This window comes from Crassostrea angulata, chromosome 2, assembly GCF_025612915.1.
Source record: "Crassostrea angulata isolate pt1a10 chromosome 2, ASM2561291v2, whole genome shotgun sequence".
In the NCBI taxonomy this organism is placed as follows: Eukaryota; Metazoa; Mollusca; class Bivalvia; order Ostreida; family Ostreidae; genus Magallana; species Magallana angulata.
The window spans coordinates 11,509,007-11,528,288 of record NC_069112.1 but is presented as its reverse complement, the minus strand read 5'-3'; the positions used below and the strand labels follow the sequence as shown (position 1 = coordinate 11,528,288).

Below are 19,282 nucleotides of genomic sequence, written 5' to 3'. Positions count from 1 at the left end.
CAACTTTCCATTGAAATATCATTAATTAAATAAAAAATGCCGTATGGTGAGAGTTGCAGTGAGTATTAAAGGTGATGACTCTTTATTGTGACAACACATACATGGACGTGGGACCTATCGATACTGTTTGTTAAGTACCCATACCCATATTTTTTTGATTTCGGACAAAACTCATTGAAAAGGTGAAAAGCTTACACCCATTTTAATGACATATTTTAGTGACTGGAACTATTTTTTGCAGGATAAATACACAATACTTATATAATCTACCACAGTAATGTTCCAAATTCAATGACATTTTTTTTACTTAGTTTAGTTTATCTTATTGCCATATACTGAATTTATTAAAACTACTATAGTGAAGATCTTCTTGACATTATTTATACTTCCTTGTTATTAAAAAAATACGCAATGTTGTTTTTCTAATATTTAGGAAATGATAGACCAGGTTAAATACGTGTTTCTTTTATACATAATCGGAATGACTTTAGCCTACGGTATGTATTGAAACAGGTAGATCGATAACGGTAACATCTAAATATTTTTTTTAAAATATGCATCACTTTACAAATATATGTTGATGACATCTATTTCTCTTTTATTTATATATATATATATATATATATATATATATATATATATATAGAGAGAGAGAGAGAGAGAGAGAGAGAGAGAGAGAAAGAGAGAGAGAGAAAGAGAGAGAGAGGAAAGAGAGAGAGAGACAAATTTATAACTTTTTGTTAAACAAACAGATAGGAAACAGCTTTTAAGCAACTATTAATAAATTTCACTCAGCCGCTGTTTCGATACAAAAGGATTTTGCATGTTTTAAACTAAAACAATTTGCTTAAAGCCATGGTTACCGTTGGTAAATTTTTTTTGTATCTCGTAAAGATGACCTATCGCGTAACAAAGAGGCAACTCAGTCACACACATCTCTGGGCACAGGCTACAGTGCAAACAGCGCAGTTGATGGCAAAACAGCAACATGTATGAGGACACAACCAATAGGAGTCACCAATCCTGACAAGACAGTGTGGTGGAAAGTGGACCTTGGTGGTATTCGAAATATTTATAGCATCAGCGTGCTGTTTAAAAACTACAATGATTACGGTGATTACAATTGTCTTTGAAATCATATCTTAAGCTTTGTGCACCTATGCAGTATAACGCTGCAAATCCTGAATCCTTCAACAATGCTACATTTGCACAGAAATATAATGGACTTGTAGAAAATGTTTATGTTTAAATGATTGCAATCGCCAAGTTCATAGATCGTTGAACATTTCAACATAGCTACTTGTTTTTAACATTCATTTCTAACTTAGATTGATTCTGTATACACTGTACGAATTACAATTTTCAAAAATTCATTCTGTTCCGATCTAGAGACGCGACAACAAGGAAGGTTTGCAGGATTCTCTCTGTATGTATCAAAAACTGGAGATATACAAAGTTCCACATTGTGTTACAAGGACGGACCACAATTACCGCCCTTAAACTTTACAACAATATGTGCAGAGTACGGACGTTATGTCATCTATTACAATGAACGATTAAATGGAGTGTCATATCCCAAAGATTATGTAATTTACAGTGACTATACAGAGCTTTGCGAGGTATCTGTAACAGGTAACAAATTTATGTGTATCGAACAAGTATACGAATAATTGATAAAATAAGAAACAATTTATTTTTTTAGCATAAACACTGTATAACATGCAAGTCCAAAATGTTAATGAAACGTACTAAACATTTCATTTGCCGTTATATATAATTATACAAACATCAAATAACATATTTTGGGCCTTCTGTCATGTGTTTAAATACTTCACTTCAAGCAAACGACATTCATCGAGATAGATGTAATTAAATACAGCTGCTTTATTTTTCATTACATTTATGAAAAAAACATCTTAAATATTTGTCAAACCTAAATGTGTAAGTATTGATTTGATAATGACAAAAATGACTGCAAATACACAATGTGCTATTTGTAATAATTCCGGATATTTTAGGTTCGGCCCGGACCGGTTTTTCTTTTAGTTCCTTTGTTTATGTCACGTGATACAAGGGTATAAATACGACAGTGAATCAGCTGTCGGCTGCTTAGTTGGAAATCAGCCGCAGAGAGAGAGAGGAGGTTACTTTGTGAAGTTTAATAAAAGGTATTGTGTCAATACAGAGCTTGCCCGTTCGTAACGGTGTTAAGTGTTTTTGATAGGCCATAGAGAGGTTGTCCTCTTGGTACTGTAGGCATTGCAGTCATTTTGGCTTGTCAGTCTTTCACAGTAGGCTTTCCTCGGAGAGGCTAGCCATGGTTCCTTTCTCTAGTGGCTGATCAGACTGTCGTCCAGGCCGTTGTGTCCACTGTCCGTCCTAAATAAGGCAGCTTACAGTGTGCACAGTGGTTGAAGGGCTACCACATATACTGTCCGTCCTGAATAAGGCAACCTACAGTATATGCGGTAATCTGAGGACGGTCAGTCATTTTACCTGAGTGGTTGACCTCAGTGGATTGTCACTGTGGGTGTGTACTGTCCGACCTGAACAAGGCAGCACCAGTACATCACACACAGTGTCAATTATATATATTTATTATACCCTTGTTTTGTTTGTAAATATTCTAGATTCCCTGAAATTACTTGTTGATTATTAACCTAAGTAAGGTTAGGTTATACCAATCATTTTTGACAATCAATAGAACATCATTATAGTATAAGACTTTGTTAGTGTACACCCAAAACCCTGGAAAAGACCAGGCACAAACCCTTCCCCTGGCAGTACAAGTAGCTCGGTACGTTACACTATTTACCATAATCCAATGAAAATTAGAATTCTAAAACTGTTCATGTCCAATACGCTATACACGATCTAACAACGACATATTCATGTACAAGTCATTTCAGGGCAATTATGAATAAGTGTAAGTATGTTAGCCAACATATTTAAGCTCCAATAAACTTGTCTCAGAATATTTTGATAGCTTACAATTTTAAAGTATACTCTTCTATTCATTCTAAGTAGTTTTTTTTTTCTTAACCATGTGTAGTATAGTCCTCCTTGAATCAAGCAATCAACAAAAACACAAACTTCGAAATCGAGAGATGCATTTTGGACTAGGTTTGTCTATTACATGAGTAATTTCGACAGCCAAGATTTTGACAGCGGTTTCATTGATTATTATAAAGGTCGTTGTGAAATGACCCAGTATTTAATGTTGTCAGAGTTTGTATAATGTATAGAGGAGTGGTATTACAATGCTTATATATTGATTAAATTGCAATTTATCTGTACCAACATTTTAGTAGTTCTGGTACAAATTGCAAAATTTCATACAGAGGACATTGATTTCGTATTATACATAAGAAGGATTTAATTAGAAAAAAACATAATGTTTATGTTCGTCGAATTATCGATCAAGAGAAAAAACCCAATGAGCTTTTATTGACGACAACAATTACTATTATAAGTATATAATACTTAGTTATACTATCTAGTAAAATGTATCTGTAGAATGCTCCTTAAAGAATCGGTTGATATGAGCTAAATAAAGAAGAAAATCCTTCTCTTTTTGGGTTATTTGCATCTTCAGCATGTTAAAAGTATATGTCATTCATTTTCCTGTTGCTATATTTTTTCACTAAAGGTTGCATTAGGCATGGCGTGTATGGGAATCAATGTAACATATCATGTCCTGCGAATTGTCAAGACAAGATGTGTCATATAGTAAACGGAACCTGCCAACGATGTGGGGCTGGTTGGACCGGAAAATTTTGCACTAGAAGTAAGATCTTACTGACAACCAAATATCGTTATATTAGTTGACCGTGAAGTCAATTTAATATTCCACCAATGAAATAAAAGGTAATGGAGTTTTCATATGTATTGTACATACTAAACCTTCATGTCGGGGTTAATTCAAAACTCGTTGCTAGCAATATTCTCTGTTTAAGGTGGCTCTATACACCCACAGTTTATTCCAATTTTCAATAGGAGACCACAAAACATATACTTATCAAATATTAAAATAATGATAGGGATACTGTAGGTATTTTAAAAGAATTTTTAATGTTTTTTCGTGTTTTTGTAAAATATTTTTTAAAAAGACAGCTATTAAGAAATTGAGAGAATTTTTTTTGTCATATGATGGATATTTCCTTCGGACACATAAAAAACAATATAACACTCCTTAACATTCAAAAATGTTATTATTGCAATTTTTTTTAGTATATCCCCAAAACATAAATTTTCATATATTCTTACTCTGTTGACAAATCATCCGAAAAAGTTGCTTAATGTTAAAAGAAAGTGTATTTTAATAAATGTGACATAAAAAACTGAATGAAAATCAATGCAAATAAACACAAAAAATATTTTAAATATTTTTTGGTATGAAAGTTCCTCAGGTAAGGGTTATCGTTCCTAAGTCCCAAGGCCCAAACACCTTGGGGTCTTTTTCATTTCTGAGTTGAAGAAAATTATATAAATATAATGTTGGAATTATAAATGCATACATATTTCATTATGGGCCTGTACAAGTGAATATATTCGCTTTAATGCAAACTTAAAGTATATTATAATTGAAATATTTTCACCGGTTTAGAATTTTCTTTCACCGTATTCACCCAAAAATACGTTTTAGAAAATTTTGCAAAGTAATAAAAATTATTGTTCTGAGCGGGAATCGAACTCATAACATACAGGTTTGTAGAAAACCCACTAACCCATTGCGCTACGGTGTAACATATCAATGATGGGAAAGAAACGATTCAAAATATTATACTTGATTTTATTGTTTATTTCGATAAATAATACCACACGACATGAAGGTGTCACATACCACATTACTTGTAAGTAATGGATTTTCCAATTATCAAATTAAATCTATTCATTTAACAAATTGTTCAAAAGAGCGGTCCCCATACAATTCGCCTCAGTTTAAATCAGCCAGTACCGGAATTGCGTGCTTCCAGATTACTTTTTTGCGTACTGCGTCATCAAAAATTGGTGTATAGAGCCACCTTAAGCTGTGTAAATGATATTTGTTTTACCTTAAATTCTTCCACTTAAGTTGGATATATAGAAATAGAACACTTAGCCTATAGACAATGTCCATTAACTTACATGTACCTTAATTAATCGCCAACTGATATGTATGTATTTGTAAAATAGCATTTGTTTTTAAAGAATGTGCCGTAGGAAGATACGGAGTTGAATGTAAAGGTATATGCAGTGGACACTGTGCAAGTAGCACTACCTGTAATCACGTAACTGGTCAGTGTGACAGAGGATGTGCCGTTGGGTGGGAAGGTTCTCTCTGTAACAAAGGTATTATGAACCGTTCCTTTCTTCTATATAAACATGTATGATATGTTTTACGGTGCGACCGTTGGGGCGAGCGCAGCAGGTGATCAAAAATGAATTATGATAAATCAATAAAAATAAAAGTAGTGACGTAAAGTATACGTAAATGAAGAATGCAAAATAAAATAAATATACCAATTTTCCAGTAAATTTTTATTATTCATAATTCATAAGATTTTTTATTTATTTATATACCAATCTGATTAAAATCAGATCTTAATAACGCTCCGATATTCTGATAGTCGCTGAACAAAGTGAAGCGACATCAGAATTTGTCGGAGCGGATCAAAAATCTGATTTTGATCAGACTGTTTATATACTGGTCGCACGCCAGTATAGAATTTATCTCAGATAAAATGTTGTTGAATAATAAAGATTTTAACATAATGTTTTAACATAATATTTCCTCTTTTCTTGCAGCAGACATTTTTCTTAAACAAATAAAAATTGACTTATCACGGAATCCCCCCTCCCCCGTTTAAAAAGAAATCAAATTTACGTATAAAAAAATTTGTTGATCACATAAGGAAAATGGATCCCCCGGTAGCATGTAATACCGTAAATAGTAGTGAAAATAAAGACACTTTTGAGCAGCTAAAGAGCTAAAGGCATACCACGCACTCCCTATTCCTCACCCAGATAAGAATTTTCCTGATTTTGAGAATTTTTATTTTTCTTTTTGCTTGTGAAGATTTTTTGAATGATGTTGCCACGCCCCATTTAAAAAAACGTTCCTGGAAATACCATAAATACAGTGAATAAAATAAATGTGAGCATTCATCCAAATGAGAGCAAGTTACAGCTGTTTCCTATCTCTGAAGAAATGTCTCGATTCGTTAGCTCTGCAAGATTTTGAGAAGATTTTGGTATTTATATTTCAGCAGATTTACAATAACTACTTAGAGTTGTTTCCCCTTATTGTGACGTCAAAGTTCACGTCGGTCAAGTGTAGTCTGTCTCATTGAAAACACACTAGAAAAAATTACGCGAAAAATATTGATTGTTTACTTAAAAAGCATGATGTTCTGGAAATTACACAATTTATCTGTTTCTCAAAAGTTTTACTTTGATTCTCGCGAGATGGTATCCAATCTAGTGAGATCGGCCGACATTGAGGAATTGCATTGTGGGTCGAAATTTACTGACTTCGAAAAATTCTGTCGGATCAATGTGCAAAAAATCCATTGTGACGTCACTCGAAAGGACGATAACTCCGTTAGTCTTAAAAGTAATGGAATTTGCGTTGTGTCGGCAGTATATTTACAATGCATGTACATAGTCTTTTATCTTGTTCTCGTGAGAGTGTGAAATGGGAAACCATAATTACAGGGAACTACTGGGACGATTAAAACAAGGCATTACTGGTCCGATTTACTGACGCCAAAAAAAATCCGTTGAATGAATGTGCAAATAGTCCGAATTTTCTATTCGCACACGCCTTGCCGGTAGAGCTCGCTTCGCGCCGGCGCTGCGCGCCGGCGAGCTGCGCTCGCTTTAATTGACGATATTGGTATTGAGTATGCTGCTGATGTGTATTAAGTTATAATCAAGTTTTAAAAAACTGCATCATGTTTAAAAAAAATCTATGACACTTTATAAACAGTTCAAAACCAGTCACAGGATGAACATCTGCCATTTGGATAATTAAAAAGGTGGCTGTAAAGTTACAATCAAAGTACCGAAGAACTGACGAGAGTTGATTTTATCGATGGTTATTTATTGCATGACAAGTACAGGTAGTTTCTAATCTGTATTTGAATTACGCACATTTTTATAATATGAGTTTTCGGACTTTTTCGACACACAAATGTTGATAAAACCCCATACGAATCATGTTTAGTAATATGTAAAGATAAAATAAATTCAATCAAACTATGTATCAGTGATAGAAGTATTTCTGGAAAATTTATAGATCCAAGCAATATTGAACTCTCGTCTCTTTCAACCAAACGCTCGGCTGTCGCCGTTAATCTCCGACAAGCAAGAGACACTCTCTGCTTGTCGGAGATTTACGGAGACATCCGAGCGTCCAGTTGAACGAGACTATATTATACTCTGGTGTACGAATACATACAACTACAAAAATATCTAAATTGTTCGTACCGTTTAAAATCTTACTATTTTAAAGGTATTTATGAATATGTTTCCTTGAAAATCAATGCTTCAGCATACATTATTTCGGATTTTTCAATTATTCTCAAGAACTAATTCTTTTCAGCGGCGACGATTTATGCTTTGGTCCAAACACTGTTTCACTTTCGGTTTGTCAGAGTAACTGCATAGGAGAGTTGATTAAAATCAACTCCCAAAAATGTGACTGAATGGTAGAGCTCTGTCGTTCGGTCACCATTCCATGGCCAAATCATTAACTCGACATTTAGTTGATCTAAAAGCATGTGTTCATTCTGTGACTATGTACACTTTTACAAATCAACAACAAATTACACAAAACAGAAAAAATTCTAATCATATATCATTTTAAGTTTTGAACTTATGTTCGTACATGAGCAACTTTAGAGGAGCGACATTTGGAGAAAACTCTATTTAATATAAACCAAGAATAGCTTATCATTTCTAAACAAGTAAACAATGCATATTTGGATTTACGATTTAGTAAAGACAATTTGGTATTGTTTTAGTATCGCTAGTTTACGTTTATAATGAGGCAAGCACAAAAGAGGTTATACATAATATTATAGTTTGTAGTTTGATATTTTTCAGAATGTGATAACGGTACTTTTGGTTACGACTGTGTCAACAACTGTAGTGGTCACTGTTTGAATAACTCCCCTTGTAACAAACAGACTGGACACTGTGACAGGGGATGTAACCCGGGATATACTAATGTTTTCTGTAGCGAAAGTAAATATTGTAAAATCAATTCAATGTTAAGAAAACGCGAAATGATCATTTAAATAGAAACTCTTATTAAATAAATATCCAAAAGCAATTATTTTTTGTATATTCAACACAGTATGCAGACCTGAATACTATGGTAATGGGTGCAGACAACTCTGCAATGGGTATTGTATGAACAATAGAGTATGTTCTCACGTTGATGGAGTCTGTTTAGCTGGCTGTCAAGATGGATACATTGGAAAGTACTGTAACAACTGTAAGAAAAGGATAGATTTTTTTATTCAATTTTGGAACAAAAATATGTAAAACCTATATTTACGAAAATATTTCTTTTAAGCGTGCAAACAAGGCTACTTTGGTAAAAGCTGTTCCTCCGTCTGTTCACCACATTGTAAGACATGTCGACACACAGACGGACATTGTAGTTGTTCCGCTGGTTATACAGGGTACAGATGTACCACAGGTATATTTACTCATATTTACTCTTTTTTTCTTTTTTCTCAATATGTTTCGAAATTTTATCTTGTTGAGTTGAACTTCTTTTCATATTATAATATTCTAATGCAAATGTGAAGTACAGTGAGGATTCTGAGGGTTTAATATTATAGAATGTTTCCAATCATATGGAGAGAACTGTCATTATCCGTGCAGTCAACACTGTTACGATAAGAATTGTGACAGGTTTAACGGAAGTTGTCTAACTGGTTGTATAGACGGGTTTTACGATGAACGGTGCGATAAAGGTAAACATTAAATAAATTTTCGAAGACTACAAAACATTAACAAATGAATCAATATACATTCTAATAAATTGATTGGGCCATGTGTTGATACATACTTACATATCTGATACTAACAACTGAATTCAAGATTAAATCACACTGTATCAGATATAAAATGGAAGTAAACTACAAAATGTTGTTTAGAAGCTATTTCAACCAATAAAACTCTTGTTGAAAAATTTTCTAAAAAAATGTTAAAGTTCAATAATTCAAAATACCGTGAATTTACAATTACTTCAAATTTCAGCTCAAAATTGTGTATATGAAAATTAGCCTGTAATAACAGTCGCTTTTAAACACTTAACACCTCTCTCTGAAAATGAACTCAAGGTCACTATGCACTCGACACGCTCTTGCCCTCGTCAAAGTTCCTGTCCCTCTAGTCGCTATCCTAACAGAAAGCCCCGGACTCGCAGGTCTCTCGCTTCCAGTCTACAACCTCTGCCCGGACAGAAAACCACGCCCCACTCAGCACAGAATGCGTCCCCGACATTCGTCAGTTGCCCACTGACCTTCCATAGAAGAATTCCCGTCTAGCACACCAGTCTGTATTTCAGGAACTTGTATCAAACACCCTTACGCACTGAAAATAACATACTGTGACTAATAAAGTCCCGATAAACATACAAACATACGACCAATTACACTAAGAACTAAATTACCAGCGAAATGTACAAAATAACAACAAAACAACCTTACCGGCTAGTAAAACATGTGCCCGCCTAACAAATCCACAATTCAATGGCTACTCGTTTCTCCTCAGTATTAAGCTAACTGGAGATATTCACCATATCTTAAATCAGGAGCTGTAAAACGTGGCACCCGGCTGATGTCGTTACCGGACCCTCTACTGACCACTACACCCAAACCGGTCACTTTAAATACTCGATCTAAAAATAGCACACTCACCCGACACTCGTCACTCACATACGGTAACTCATTCATAACAAAATTAAACTGGAACACAAATATAAACACCAGTATATACAAAACTGAATCATCTTTATTACATACGCCCCCATTTATTTACCAATGTCCAGTGTAAATAAATAACAGATAAAGTTGACAAGACTTATGTCGACCGCGACAAGAGATCTGCCATCTTGTTGTTAGCCCCAGGGATATGCTTAACAGTAAACCTATATTCCTGCAATACCAAACTCCATCGTAAGAATCTTGGATTTTGTGATTTCATTGTCTTAAGCCACTGTAACGCACGATGGTCTGTCTCTATGATAAATTCTCTCCCATACAGATACTTTTGCAGACGCTGCACCGCCCACACAATTGCATTGCACTCTTTCTCAACCGTAGCGAAGTTCTGATCTCTAGGTAGGAGCTTTTTACTGAGATAAACTAACGGATGATACTCATCAATTTTTCCTGCAATAATAACGCCCCCAGACCTCTGTCACTTGCGTCTGTCTGTAACGTAAATGTTAATGCAAAATCCGGATTCCACAGAACCGGGGCACTAACTAAGTCTGACTTCAATTGTCTAAATGATCTATCATGTCCATCTGTCCACACAACCTTGTTCGGGCTAGACTTTCTAGTGAGATCTGACAAACTAGCTGACTTTTCAGAAAAATTTTCTATAAACTTTCTGTAGAAATTTATAGAGCCCAGAAATGATCTTACCTCCTTTTTCCTCGTGGGAACAGGGATATTCAAAATAGCCTGTACTTTGTCTGATGTTGGTTTTACCTGACCATTTCCGACTAAATGACATAGAAATTCCAATTCTCTAGCCGCAAACTCACATTTCTTTGCATTTGCTGTAAGACCTGCGTTCTGAATGGATGCAAGAACTGCTTTTACATGACCCACATGACTGTTCCAGTCTTTACTGAAAATGATAATGTCATCAATAACAGCATCTGAATACTCTTCATGACCCATTAAGATCTTTCTTACCAATCTGTTGAAAGTAGCTGCTGAATTCATCACACCAAATGGCATCACAGTAAACTGATAATGGCCAAATGGTGTGTTGAACGCACTCTTTTTCTTTGCGTCATTGTCCAGTAAAACTTGCCAGTATCCTTTAGTGAGATCTAACTTACTAAGATACTTAGCTTCTCCCAATCTGTCAATGATTTCCTCTATCTGCGCATTAGGTTCTGGATCAAATTGAGTTACAGGGTTTAGTCTACGGTAATCTACACAAAACCTAATATATTGGTCTTTCTTGGGAATGATTACCACAGGTGAGGCATATGGACTTATTGACTGCTCTACTATACCTGCCTCCAACATTACTGAAAACTCTCTTTTGACCTCATCCCTCAATGCATGTGGTATCTGATAAGGTTTCTGAAAAACTGGTATTTCACTTGTAGTTACAACACGATGTTTCAACAGACTAGTTTGACCTGGAACATTGGACAAAACAGAACTAAATTGATCCAAGCAATTTTGTAACTCACCTTTTTGTTTCTGCGTCAGCCTTTGAGAAATTGTTACATTGTTAACCGTATCTCTAACATGCAAAAGCGGATTCCCGATCCACTCATCATCATCATCTGAAGAGTCTGCGTGACAGACCGCAGTCATTTCTTTCTCATCACTTACAACGTTTTCATCATCCCTCTCTATCCACCGTTTCAACATGTTGATGTGGTACACTTTTCTGACACCATTATCATACTGAACCCTATAATCGACTGGACTTACTTTCTCTGTAACAGACAATGATCCCTTCCATTGAGCTAGTAACTTCTTTGTACTTGTAGGTAATAAAACCAGTACCTTGTCACCAACTTCAAAAGATCGATGCCTTGCTTTCCGATCGTAGTATCTTTTCTGTTCAATTTTACTTACTTCTTCATTTTCTGACACAATGTCCGCCATCTTTGCCAGCTTTTCCCTGGTTTCAAGAATATAACTCAGTACTGATGGCTGTAATTGACTATCCGCCTCATCTTCCTCCAAACTCTCTCTAAGTATTGCTAGAGGACCTCTCACATACCTTCCGTAAAGTAGTTCAAAAGGAGAAAATCCAGTTGTCTCTTGGGGAACCTCTCTGTATGCGAACAACAAATAAGGTAACAATTTGTCCCACTTACCTGGTTCGTTTTGAGCATAAATCTGAAGCATTCTCTTGAGCGTTCCATTGAACCTTTCAACGAGACCGTTGGCTTGTGGATGGTACGGGGTTGTGTTAAGTTTACGGATGCTTAACAATTTACAAAACTCTGTAATTAATGAAGACATAAAGTTTGTACCTTGGTCAGATAGTATCTCTTTGGGAACACCAAGTCTCGTAAAAACTTCCATCATAGCTTCCGCTTTAACTTCTGCATCTTGACTTCTGATGGGTATTGCTTCAGGATACTTAGTGGCGTAATCACACATCACTAAAATGTACTGATTACCTCGTTTCGTTCTTGGCAAAGGTCCAACCATGTCGATCGCCACACGCTGGAATGGATAATCAACTGAAGGAATTTTAACAAGAGGTACCTTACTTACCCTCGACTTGGACGTTCCTTTCTGACATTTTGGGCAAGATTGACAGTATTTTTTTGTATCCTCAAATATACCTGGCCAAAAGAAATTCCTTAGAATTCTTTCCCTCGTCTTCTTAATCCCCATGTGACCTGCTAAAGGGATATCATGACCCAACGACATTATTTGCTTTCTGAACTTACTTGGTACAATTACCTGCTTTAGAACCTCGTCAGTAACTGTCGTAAATACTCTATACATCATTCCGTTTTCCTTTATGATAAAACTTCTACCATTCTCCGTTCCTTAAGATACTTCTTTTTTTCTACATTGTTTCAAACTAGGATCCTTACCTTGTTCCTCTATCCACTCATTTCTGGAGACTGTCGTGTACCACAGATCTATCCCCAATACCTTCATCTTTATCTTGTGATACCTTTTTTGCTGAATCTCTAGTTTCCACTGCCTGACACATTTCATCATCCAGCTTAACAGGTCTTGTCGATCTCTCCACTGGAATATCTACCCTAGTAAAGTTACCAACAATCAAATCAGGAAATGGAGAGTTCATCACCAAAGCAACAACCTTACCTTTCACATAAGGCGTGTCTACCTGTATCCAGACCTCTGGACATCTTTGTGAACTTCCGTTTGCCAGGGTAACATCACTTGTCATCCCTGTCTTGTCATCATCACTAACAAATCTGTCAGATACTAAACTCGCAGTGCACCCGGTATCTCTGAGTACTGATGCACTCTTACCGTTCACTGTACCTGTTTCGATTCTAAGTCCATTCTGACAAATAACTGACTCAATGACAGACTTCTTCTCATCTACTATAACCGGAAGCTCCACTGCCACTCCCTTTCTCGATATAGTAGGAGAATGAATCAAACCTGCTTTATCCTTACCAGTATATCCCTGAGTTGGTTGACCTTTATCATTAAAGCCAGGACTAGAATTCTTGGGTACCTGTTTCCGTAAAGGAAATTGTTCATGAAGTGACCTACTCTACGACACTGAAAATATTTTTTCTCTTCCCTGTTTTGACCAACCATAGGATTGTTATTGCTTTTAACACCATTACCTTGGTTTCTTACCTCTCTCTGCGGCACAGGTCCTTTGTTCATAACCTGGTTACCTTTATGTGCGTTCTGGTAAGCCTCTGCCAATTCTATCATCTCCTCTACAGACTTAGGTTGTCTCTCTTTCAACCATATCTGAAGATCTCTAGAAAGACTATTTGTAAGCTGTTCACGCATCAGAACATCTACCAGATTATCATGATTATTGTTTACCTTTTCCATCTGACACCAATGGTCAAAATAATTGGTAGCTCGACTACTAAACTCCCTAAAAGTTTCACTGGAAAATTGCTTACACCCTCTAAACTTATCTTTGTACGTGCAAGCTGTAAGATTGTACCGCTTCAGAATAGCGTTCTTTATGACATCGTAGACATTTCCTTCAACTTCTCCTAACCGTGCATATGTATCTAACGCCTAACCTGTCAGTTGTGGTATCAGTCTGAGAGCCCACTCTGCTTTCTGCCACTTGTGAAGAGTTGCTAAACGCTCAAAAGATCTTAAGAAAACATCTATGTCTTCACCTTCAACATATTTTGGTAAGAAAAACTTAACCTCGTGTTTCGCTTCTCTCTCTCTACCATTGCTACTGGATTAGTCTCCCGCTCTCTCATCGCTCTTTCTTGTAGTTCTAACTCTTTCATTCTAACCTCTAACCTTTTCTCTTCAAGATCTTTATCATGCAGACGTTTTCTCTCTTTTTCGTCATTCTCCATTTTTATTCTATGCATTTCTAACTCATCTTTCTCTTTCTCTCGTCTTGCCTGTCGTTCTTCCCGCTCAACTGCACACGCATGTTTCCACATCTCCATACAAGTAGACAAATCTTGACCCTCCTCCTCAGCCTTCTTAACCAAACCAGGTAACGACATCGTACAACTCTAGACCACAAAACCAACAGACTATCACAGACCGAGTTCTCTTTCAGGTGGGACTGAGCTGCAATAAACTTTAATAAGAAATTAAACAATTATTGAACTTTTCTTCAAAAATCAAAAAATGTTTCAATCACAACGGATATGAATTTCTTAATTCAAACAAACATGAATAATTCAATACAAAAAACAAAAACAAAATCACTCAGCCTAAATGACAAAATCCCACCGCTGCCACCATATGTAATGAGTTCTTTTTGGATTTTGTCAGCTGAATGAACAATAAGATTTTGTAAAGAAAATAAACAAGTTTAATTTGAAAAAAAATTAATAAACAAAACAAATCATTATTCTCACTCCCCCTTTCACGCCACTCTCATTCGAACATAACAAAATAAAGAATAATAATTCAATTAAACAAATGAACAAATATATGATACTAACAACTGAATTCAAGATTAAATCACACTGTATCAGATATAAAATGGAAGTAAACTACAAAATGTTGTTTAGAAGTTATTTCAACCAAAAAAACTCTTGTTGAAAAATTTTCTAAAAAAATGTTAAAGTTCCATAATTCAAAATACCGTGAATTTACAATTACTTCAAATTTCAGCTCAAAATTGTGTATATGAAAATAAGCCTGTAATAACAGTCGCTTTTAAACACCAGATCAGTAAAAATCTGAAATATTTGACACAAATGTATCGGTTGGTGTTCATTTCGCGGCACAGGGCGGTTATATATTACCGGCAGGTGCACATGGTTTGATGCCAGCTGAACAGGTTGCGTCTATGGCTATGGGTACATACTCCAAGACACAGGTCGGAAACGTGCCGCCAAGTACTCATGGTTTAATGTTACCAAATCAAGTCACATCAGGTTATGCAAGTGTTAGTGGGTTACCGTCACAGACATCTGGCAGTCCCCTACTGGTTGGTGTTCAGGGGTCGGTACCATCTTACACTGGCATACCCGCACCTCAGGGTATGATTAATAATGTGCAACTCTCTGAAAATGAACTCAAGGTCACTATGCACTCGACACGCTCCTGCCCTCGTCAAAGTTCCTGTCCCTCTAGTCGCTATCCTAACAGAAAGCCCCGGACTCGCAGGTCTCTCGCTTCCAGTCTACAACCACTGCCCGGACAGAAAACCACGCCCCACTCAGCACAAAATGCGTCCCCGACATTCGTCAGTTGCCCACATGACCTTCCATAGAAGAATTCCCGTCTAGCACACCAGTCTGTATTTCAGGAACTTGTATCAAACACCTTTACGCACTGAAAATAACATACTGTGACTAATAAAGTCCCGATAAACATACAAACATACGACCAATTACACAAAGAACTAAATTACCAGCGAAATGTACAAAATAACAACAAAACAACCTTACCGGCTAGGAAAACATGTGCCCGCCTAACAAATCCACAACTCAATGGCTACCCGTTTCTCCTCAGTATTAAGCTAACTGGAGATATTCACCATATCTTAAATCAGGAGCTGCAAAACGTGGCACCCGGCTGATGTCGTTACCCTACCGGACCCTCTACTGACCACTCCACCCAAACCGGTCACTTTTAATACTCGATCTAAAAATAGCACACTCACCCGACACTCGTCACTCACATACGGTAACCCATTCATAACAAAATTAAAGAGGAACACAAATATAAACACCAGTATATAAAAAACTGAATCAACTTTATTACAGCAAGGTTCGATTTATTAAACTTGTTCAAATTTGTTGGATGTCGTTTCATCAAGAGCAAGACATTTTAAGTTACACTTTAATAGTAGAATTTTGTTCATGCTTAAATTTTCTTTATTTGGCAATTCGGAAACTCTCTTGTTAATATAAAGAAATTCATTATTTTGTGGGGGGGGGGGGGGGGGTTGTTTCTGTAGACAAAACGAACAAATGACAATAAGAAACTGTGAACCATCTCAAAGTGACTTGTTTGAAAGAAAAATGTTCATTTATATCACAAAGGTTTGTTCATGATGACGTTCTATATATGTTTTGGCAGATATCCAAACGCTTAGACAATACACGTCATCATCTATCAGTTGGATTGTTGGACTATCAATCTCTCTTGCTGCAAACGTCGGTCTAATTACTTGCATCTGTGTAATATGCAGGTAAAATAATATTTTAAGATCAATAAGTAATAATGTACATATATACAAACTGCATTGAATAAGCTACAAACTCAATTAACCTTTTTTGTAATTTTTTTTGAATTCATTTTAGGGGAAAATACAGAACAAATAGATTTGTTTCCTGTAATTTTTTGTATTGTTGGAAGTCTTCTGATATTTACCAAGATGCAACTGCTTCAAGTAATGAACCTTCAACCTACCAAGAACTCGCAGTAAATTTACCTAAAACCGAGCTTCCGTATCACAACACCACACTGAAATAAGTAAAGGAGACGCTACGATGTATTCTAACACTGCATGAAAGGGTTGAAAATGGGAAATACTAAGTCATTAAGCCTTCGGGATAACAAAATCTGATTTAATTATGTTCCGAAACAATTTTTGTTCAGTAAGAAAGTGTTGATTGGATTGAAGTTTAATATAGTTTTTAAAATCAATATTATAAACGGTAAATCAAGAGAGAAATACACCAATACATCTTTAAAAAATACGAACATACATATATACTTATTATATAGCTGAAGGGATGATATGGATTCGCATCACACCCATTTCGAAAGTAATCTGTTTTATCTGTCAACATTCAGGTATTTGTCTTTGTATATCTTATATTTGAATTTCCTGTAAAATTAAATCACTCATATGATATATGGTTTGTGTATGATCTTTATGACTTTTCCATTAAAAATATATGCAACTCTTATGAAGGAAATATAAAGTCGATGTAGAAGTAGCACATTATTTTGTTAAGGGGTGTATATAATCTTTATTACAATATTTAAAATAATTTCCCTATCAGAATATTTTGACAAGGGTCTCCAAATTTAACAAGATGTGTAAAAACCAGCGACTATTGATTTACTCCTTTGTTATTAGCTGGGTTTAATTGTTGGAAACTACTAGGTCTAGTCACGAAAAAACTCCCGAAAGCATATACCATGAAAACATGGTAGTGATTTGAATTTCCCTTTACTGCCAATTTATAATTTTTGGGTATATGCAGCGTACCATACCATTTTTTAAAAGAATATAAAAATATCATTTTGTTTGAAGATCAATTGCTATTACCTGTTTTTTGAAGAACACATTCATAAGTTATGTCTTTATATTATTTCGTTTTCCCCCGTAAATTTGACATTAATCAAAGTATTTCCTCAAGATAAACCAATACCGGATGCTTCCTTTTTTATTTTATTGGTGTGTGACTGGTTTTTAAAAGCTCTATTCAGAAAATTACACGTTTAACAAAGATTGGTTTCAAGTGTTCCTGCTTTAAAAGGTTGCACATGTAGATAAAACAATGCCAATTTACTTTATTTCATATATAGCTAGAAGTCCTATTTATCACTACATTTTACTGTATCAGGTTTATATCAATTTTTGTTTCCTGTTTTATAAAGAACACATTGCTAATTTATGTCCCTATTTATTCATGTTTTCTTTCGTTTGACCTCAATCATAGTTTTGTACAATCTAACACATATTTCTTTAATATTACCCAGTACTGAATGCTTCCTTTTTTGTATTTTATTGGAGTGTTGATGTTCGATTGTGCTACTATATATTATACGATTATACGGTTTCAAGGGTAAATGTTTTATTATCTGATAAAAAAAAGAAGTCGCACGTCTAGAGGAAGACAAAACGATGCTTGTTTATTTTATTTGATGGCTGCATGTCCTAATTATTACTAATTAACCGTCCCAGGTTTATAAACTACAATTTACTGCTTAAATCACAAGTTGTGTTCGGTTTTGAACTTTAAAAAATACGCTCCCCGCCAAAATCTTACACAAGACTGGCAGTCTTGCCTGGCATGACTAGGTTAGAACGATACATACAATTTAACAATATACTGTATTTAAAGCACTGTTTGTCTTAATAAGAAATAGTGTGAGAAAGTTCTTACTAAATTGTATTTTAACTGTTCCATTTAATCGCTTAATATGTTTGTCTATGTCGAACTGTCTTGTCATTTGCATATTTTATGTGCTACTTGTAAAAAAAAAATGTTTTTTTTGTAAAATAAATATATATTGGAATAGTGACCCAAGCTTTGCTTTATTCTTTCACTGGCTACACTTATAAAACATAAGTGGTAATGAAAGAGGAACAAACAAACGTCTGCAAATATATGTTAATCATATTTCAACACTTTGCAATTAGTCTGTTTTTTATTAGTCTGGTATATAGTGTCGAAATTCAGAAGGTGACAAATATATGTATACAGCCAAAGGACAGACAAATTTACGGACATGTGGACAAACGGACATAATAAGACCAGTATATCCCCAAACATGGTTTTAAAAAAGACAAGACGTGCACACCATATCAATGTATGAAAATGTTATGTGTTATACTTCCTGGAGGAGTATCGGACTTAATGAATGTTAGATAACAAAAAAATGGATATAAGTCAATGTTTTCTATATGCAACAGGGTTACTTGCAACATTTGCATTTGGTATGTTTAGTTTTTATCATTACTTCTTAGTCCTTGTCTTTAATATCCTAAATTTCATTATTGTACATTGCCCTGACAAACCTTTGACCCTTGTTATGCGAAAATTTGTTTGTTTTAAGGCAGCTATAGATAGCGATCACGTGACAATGCATGTGAATTCTAAAAAAAGAACTTCTCGGTCTATTTAATCCGGAAATGCAGTTATCAATATGGCGGACTGTCAACATTTGCCGCT

The 19,282-nt window shown here is 35.3% G+C and overlaps 1 protein-coding gene across 1 annotated transcript in view; it reads left to right on the top strand.

Moving 5' to 3' along the window:
• Positions 1-1,383: 1,383 nt before the first annotated feature.
• LOC128172977 (receptor-type tyrosine-protein phosphatase epsilon-like) overlaps positions 1,384-19,282 on the top strand; it is a 78,923-nt gene continuing 61,024 nt past the window's right edge. Inside the window, exons 1-7 of the mRNA XM_052838721.1 lie at positions 1,384-1,632; positions 5,191-5,331; positions 8,089-8,229; positions 8,342-8,482; positions 8,564-8,689; positions 8,835-8,943; positions 12,005-12,035. Coding sequence (XP_052694681.1) covers positions 8,398-8,482; positions 8,564-8,689; positions 8,835-8,943; positions 12,005-12,035 — 351 coding nt within the window. The 5' untranslated portion in view covers positions 1,384-1,632; positions 5,191-5,331; positions 8,089-8,229; positions 8,342-8,397. The remainder of the gene's footprint in view (positions 1,633-5,190; positions 5,332-8,088; positions 8,230-8,341; positions 8,483-8,563; positions 8,690-8,834; positions 8,944-12,004; positions 12,036-19,282) is intronic.